General features: G+C 35.9%; 1 protein-coding gene across 2 annotated transcripts in view; it reads left to right on the forward strand.

The window, feature by feature from the left end:
• LOC108738047 (electron transfer flavoprotein regulatory factor 1) overlaps positions 1-6713 on the forward strand; it is a 19144-nt gene extending 12431 nt beyond the window's left edge. Inside the window, exons 3-4 of one of the 2 annotated variants that reach the window (XR_001937938.1) lie at positions 2897-3246; positions 3306-6001. Coding sequence is in view for 1 of the 2 variants with exons in the window: in XM_018471267.1 (XP_018326769.1) it covers positions 6677-6698 (22 nt within the window). In the remaining variant the exon portion in view is untranslated. Of the gene's footprint in view, positions 1-2896; positions 3247-3305; positions 6002-6676 lie in introns of those variants that run through there. The other variant, XM_018471267.1, reaches the window with a different exon arrangement.
• Positions 6714-7077: the final 364 nt, after the last annotated feature.

Here is a 7077-nt window from a genome sequence, read left to right on the forward strand (position 1 = left end):
AATAAGGAAATAATACTAGAAAATAGTAATAATATAAAAATAATAATATAATAGGAAAATAGTAATAACATAATAATATTGAAGAAAACGCCTACAAGTAAAATGAATTAATGATTCATTAACCAAAATGAAATAATATACTTACGCTTTTTAAAAACCTATATTACCAAATATTTTTATTGATGTGATGGCCTGTAAGTAAAATAAACTCTGATTAATGTCACATTTAAAAAAAATAAGATAATATTTTACTAACACTATATACCACAACTATCGGGCCTTGCACTTTAAAATAAAATTGAAAGCTCACCCTCACCCCCAAATAATTAAATGGGGGGCAGGGCAATGCTGCATATTCTGAAACACGTTTTGTAGTTAAAATTTTTCATAGTCAAATATTTTCAAAACATACAGTAAAATAAAATAAGATAATAAATAAAACTTACTTGTAAGTAGGCTGGTAGATTTTGTTTAAGAAATGCTGCATTCTGCATCTCTTCGTTATGTTAGAATCTTGGATCCTAAACTACTTAACTTAACTTAATATAATTAACTGCGTGCACTTTTATGTTATATTTTCCAATTTATTACAAAATGTTCTTAATCTTATAAATTTTCTTGTCTGTCACTTTATTTCTTCCTCCTTTTTTTGTCTATATCCTATGTGTTCCTGTAGAGGGAGTTTGTGCAGTTTTTTGAACTTGACTGTTTTGAAAATAATAATACGAAAAATAAAGCTAGAGGCAAGGGCACTGTCGCCCTGTAATAAGGACACGTTCGGCTGCAATAAAACTAATAGAAATAGATTTTGGAAAGTGTATAAATAAAAGAACAGTTTTGAAGTAAAAAGTATAAAGGATAGATTTATAAGGGGTGTTGTAATTTTGGGATAGGTTGCCGGTTCAGGGTAAATTACATGTAGAAATGCCGAAGCGAGGGAAGTTTTATAGAAGGTTATTGTTAATTGAAGAAAATGTAAATAACGTTCAGTGTACTTAATCCAGTTTTTAAAAAGAGTTTTAAACTTTAAACTAACTTTTATTGGATAAATACACTTGTAAATTATATCAATAATGATACACTATATGCGTTAATTACATGATAATAATTGGAACGTTGAATTATGGAACAGCAATACGCTACGTGCGTTAACTGTAATAATAATTGAATAATTAAATCTGAAGAAAGTATAGAAAAATTACTACGCTAAGCATATCGCTGTCTGAGTCTGTTATCCGTGAGAACTGCGTGGGCTAATTTGCTGAGCATAGTCTGTTCACATGCATAACTCGATGTATGAATTCTTAATATGAAACTAGTTAATAGCAAAAATTAATGCTTTTTACAGTGTTCAAGATGTTTGTCATCGATTTCGAATTCTTAATATAAGACTTAATGATAACAGCAATTAATACTTTTTATGGTGTGCAATTGTAATACAATCTGCAGTAAGAATAAAATGTATATTTACCTCTAATGGATACCTACAGGGGGATCACACTTTTCCGATTTATTTTCAATATATAACAAATTAACAAGTAACAGATTGTAATGTTCGTGGGTTTGACAAGTTAGCATTNTATCAATATGATCTGTCAACTGTGAAGTGTAATATAAAAATGCAAGTGTTTTGAACTCTAATAAAACATATTATGTTTCTAAGCCGATATTGAATTCTCGCTCTTCCAATTCTACCAACTATCCAACTTCTAGTAACTATTACTGATTTTTCATTCTTTATGTTGGTACCACTGAATAATTGACACCAGCAGCTCAGGGCATTTCTTTATAATATTGAGAACATATTTAGTGATAATTGTTTCAATTGGTTTTTACCAATCTTTGAATTTAGAAAAAATATTTTTATTCTTTGCTCATAATCGACTGATAAATATACATTAGGATTACAATTAGATCAATATTTAGTTTTATCACCGTTGGCTGCAATACACGATTCCAATCGGGAATTCATACTCCCGATTAAAGACTCCAAATATTTAGGGACCAAATCGTTCCAAATGGTCTCGATTTTGGCCATCCAGTTGTCAATTGAGCGTTCAGTCTCTTTCTCAAGGTTATCTTTCATCAATTTAATTTGTGTAGAGCTCATAGTTAGATCATTGTTCGCCAATTGTGTCACGCGTCGTCTGTCGTTGGCATCGAGTAGTGGAGGCATTCTTTGTCCGGACCTCTGTTCGACCCCTTCACCCGCTCGCACACGCCGGACAGTCCGGTAAACTGTTGCCTGGGATATATCCGTTATAGCCAACAGGTATTGCGGGTCTGTGTGGCCTCTATCCCAGTGCCACTGGAGTGTTCTTTTGGCATCGAGTGCCGCGTTCTTGTGGCCAACTTTGCTCTTGTTTTCCATTAATACTATTGATAATTGTATGGCGTGACACAACAATCGATCGGTAATTTGAATCTCAATTCAAATGTGTGCTTTGTTTGCATGGTAATCATCAAATTAATCAATCAAAAACTAAGTGACATAATTTTATCGCTAAATCTGCTCTCAACTAGTATCTCTCATTTAGCTAGTGCTTCTAGGGATGCTGTGTATCGGTTTTGGAGCATAATGCGTATTTTTTTGTTCAAAACACTTTCATTGTATTCCTTTGGCCGATACACGACATTCTTATGAGAGACGTTTGTTTTCTGCTGGTGGACTTAACGCTATGTGACGCCTTAGGATTTAAGAATGGAGAAATAACTCTTAATTTAGAACTCATTCCTTTAATTTCAGAAATAGAACATTTATTTATAAAATCTGAAGGAACACATAACTTTAAACATTAAATTATTATTGAATAATAAGAACATTTTTTATCATAATCGAACGACATGCTCTGAAAAAAATAAGCAAATTAATATTATCTTCTCCTAAACGTTTCAGCACATCTTCAATTATCTCTTTCTAAGATCTCTCGTATAGGAAGATTCTCCAACCAGCTCTTTAAGGTTACAGCTGAGCATACACTATCTGGTGTTGGGTCTTTCCCAGCCTCATTTAGTATTGATCTTATCCATCCAACGATAGCCGTTCTTGAAGATAGTATTAAGGGACCTGTTAGCGTAATAAAAAAGCCGTCAATCATATTATTCTGTTTCTTCGGCTTCGAGGAGTTTCAAGTGACTGGGCATAGTCTGATGTTGAGATGCTTCAGCAATCTCTACTTTCATTGCCTAAAATTCATATTATCCATTTTGGATCCAAAAGGCTGGCCAAAAAATGATCTCGCCCAGGTTTGTAATGAAATTTTTTGAGATCTTCAATTTTTAATTAATTAATTTATCATCATCAGCATCACCTGATGTTAACAACAAAATCAATGCAGCTCTCCTAGAGGCTTGGAAGAGGTTTAATCTTTTACACAACTTTTCAGCAACCAATCAAACACAATCTGCACACCCTATATCTGATTAACAACTTCTCCTGGTCTGCTTACTGAAACAGCTTTTAGTATCTGGTGGACTAGAAAATTTGAAGATACTCCTTCCATCTCTCCTAAACAAAATGACGCTATCGCTGGCTTATCGACCACTACAAGCTAGACCTTCCAGAAATAGATTTGCTAATAATCTTGCAGCCTGCTGACCTTCTGGATTTCCAGGATGTAATTGTCTCTCCTGACACCATCTTAGTCATTTACGAATCGGAGCTTTATAGGTTTCATCATTGGTCGATTTTCTCCAGCTCTCTTTGATTAAGTCTCTTTCTTCCTGCGACCAGGATTTTTTCCTATACTCAATATTCCACGCTTGCAGTGTAGTCAGATATATTTGGGGTGGAGGTGATCCCGTTGATAAGTTTATTAAAACTACTCTGAGGTTTTTGATCACAATTGGATGCTCCAGGCTGCGATTCTTTAAGTCTGTTACCAGAACATCTTCTCCCATTTTGGGGCTATTAATATGACTTGACTTTGAGCCTTGTTGAGGTGTGCCAACACCTTGGGAATTAAAAAGGGGGGTGGAAACACCCATCCCAAATGAAACACCCGCCTTCGACTGAAAAGAGCTGATTGATCGTTGGATCTAAAGAGACATAATTTTTCATAACAGCCACTTTCTTGAGGCAAACATATTTCAAATTACATTCGGCAGTGCCGCATTTGTCAATGCATCAAAAAGCAGCGAATCACTCGATTCCCGCTTCAACCGCGACAGCTCAATAAACCATGGGATCTGATGGGACTCTATCCTAGGACTTCATGTATGAGGAAATTCATTTTAGTGGTCACGGATCTTTTCTTCTGTTGGATAAGAGCATTTCCCATCAGCGCAGCCACTCCTGCCGTCGTCACCCAACTACCTGGAGCAGGAGGTGCAATCCGTGCAATTATTACGGATAATGGTTCCTAATTTACCAGTTGGAATCGGAAGGCCACTTGCGTAAAATGGAAAGGGCAACATTTGGCAACAGCTACATACCATTCACGAGCGAATCCTACAGAAAAGCGCAACCAGCCTATGGATTTATCTGCAACTAGGCGATCATCGTACATGGGACAAAAATTCTCTTCGACCAGCGCGGCCGAAGGAACGCAGCTACCGGTATCACCCCTTAATACGCACCTTTTGGACGAACATTCCTAGGGCCGGGAGAATGGGATAATTTCACCTATGACGAGGAAGTGGCTAACCTACCCACCTATCAGGAAAGGACGGCTGATATACTAAGACATCAACAGTCTTATCAAAATTAGCGAGCTGCCGCTGCAACCAGAGACTTACATCCCTATGAGCATATAACATGTGTATTGCAGGGAGCAACACCTTTCCAATGCCGAAAACCAGTTTCATGCCGGTTTTGCTCCCCGATGGTTAGGTCCCCACATAGTCCAGGAGTTTTTGAATGATGCACTGGGGAGCCACTGATGTCCGCTACTTGTTGGTGGAGAGTTCAACTCAAGAATTGATACTTTAAATGAAATAAACCTATACTCACACAAAATACATCTTTTGAGGAAACAAAAACATCACTCGATAAGACAATTAACAACAATGGAAGACTACTCCTTGGAAGGCTGGAAAAGTTGGTACTATGTGTACTGAGTGGCAGGTCGAAAACGGGTACGCTTGGCGAAGTTGCGTTTATTAGACCAATGGGAACAAGTGTAATAGATCAGGTTTGGGTAAATACGTCAGACTTATCGGGTCATAAAAAGGGTGGAAAAATACGAGTGCGAAGAAGATTTAAAAGTCAGTCTGCCTCTACGAATAATCAGTATGTATGCCCAACTGAGATTGGCAGGAAACAAGATTTTGAGATCCACTTATAACAATATATCTTACGTGTGGGGCATGAACGAAACTATGTACTATATGCAATTTACAATACAACATATTTTCAAAGCCTGCTCGATACTAGTTCACTTAAGAGAAGTATATATATTTGTAGATTTTTTTATTAAATCAGCATGAAGATATTTTATTTTATAGGGAATTTTTTAAAAACCCGCTCCTTTATGTTAAATGAATAGACAACCCAAATCTCACAATCAAATGTTTTAAGTGATAAGTAAAATCTCAAATGCTTGTATATGCTTCTAGACATACTTAATGAGGAGGCCAAACTTGATTTGGCAAATTGTAATAGAACTTGTTAAAAAAAATACAATAAACAAAATCTACCGTTAAAACCAAGCGGTTAGGCCGACATCTTTTTTTCGATTTTTCCTCTCCTCTTATCTCGAAATGGGACCCTAATCTTCCATATATTATATAAAAAAATTACTCTATATTAGTTGAAAAGTTGATGTATCAGGCGGCAGAAGGTTCGAACGATATGTTTTTTGCATGTTAGCTCCCTGACTAAAATGTTTGAGGTGTTGCGGTAGTTGGAAGACTCAATGCTGAGTATTATTGCGCACAATTCGCTCTTATGCCGTAAATGGAAAACTACCATGTATTATATATATATATGTATATTTGGGTGCGAAAACCATTTCTTACCCTAGTTTTGGAGGTTTTAAAAGAAAGCAAGTAAAACAACCAAACCAACTGAACGAATTAATAAAAAATATGGATTTTTTGTGGGTTCACAATGCTGAAAACAAACAAAAAAGTACAAGGCAATGACAACATTTACTTCATGAGTGCACCTTTTCCACCTAACCTAACCCAACCTACCGAACAATGCTTTTATTAGGATCAATTATGGAAGCGAAACACTCACTGAAAGATAACACTTACGGTGAGTGTTTGTCGTTGCCATGTATTTGGCTTATTTACAGCAATGTGAATCCACAAAAAAATCTTTATTTTGGATTTATTTGTTTAGATGTGGGTTCGGTTTGGTTGTTTTAATTAATTCACCAAAACTAGAGGGAGGGGTGTTTTCTGCGTTCAACATATGATAGCAGGAATAAATCAGGACGAAGGAATTAAAATAATTAGTGATGAACTTATCGGTTATTTGAATTACAAAAAAAAAGAGTTTGTATAGGAAGTCTTGAGAAGGTGATTGAATGTCAATAAGTAAGTAGTAATATTTTCTTTAATTGTACATTGTTATTAACTATCACTTTCTTAATTGCTACCTTTATAATTTTTAATTGTTAGCGCATTGTTTATGTTTGTCGGGCATTATTTGTTAGTTGATAGGTAATTTGTTACTGTTGACTATGTTTGAAGCAAACTATCGAAATTTTCATGGTTTACTGCATTTTAGAGAGAATCGAAATTGTCAGTAGTGAAACTGCTTGGGTAACTACAAGAATTTTAATCGAAGACATTTTGATAGGAACCGCTCCACGTCTACGTAAAAAAATTGATATCGATATTTATGGAGACTGGATCCGTCGCTAACGAAAAACATGAAAGACGCCACATTGTTACCAACGAAGGGTGCAGAAGTTACAATTTTGGGACATGCTGAGTAAATTAAAGCACCAAAAAATTATAATCTGTTAGTAATTCCACGTAAGTAGTAATACAGTGTCGCAGCTGGGACCGAGGATGACCTGTCCATCCAGTTCTGACCATCCTCCAGTTCTTCGGCGCCTTTGGAGGTCATTCTTCAGTTGAAGAAGGTCATTCTTCGGCTGTAGAGGAAGAAGGTCATCCTTCGGC

This window comes from Agrilus planipennis, unplaced genomic scaffold (assembly GCF_000699045.2).
Source record: "Agrilus planipennis isolate EAB-ADULT unplaced genomic scaffold, Apla_2.0 scaffold189, whole genome shotgun sequence".
Classification (NCBI taxonomy): Eukaryota; Metazoa; Arthropoda; class Insecta; order Coleoptera; family Buprestidae; genus Agrilus; species Agrilus planipennis.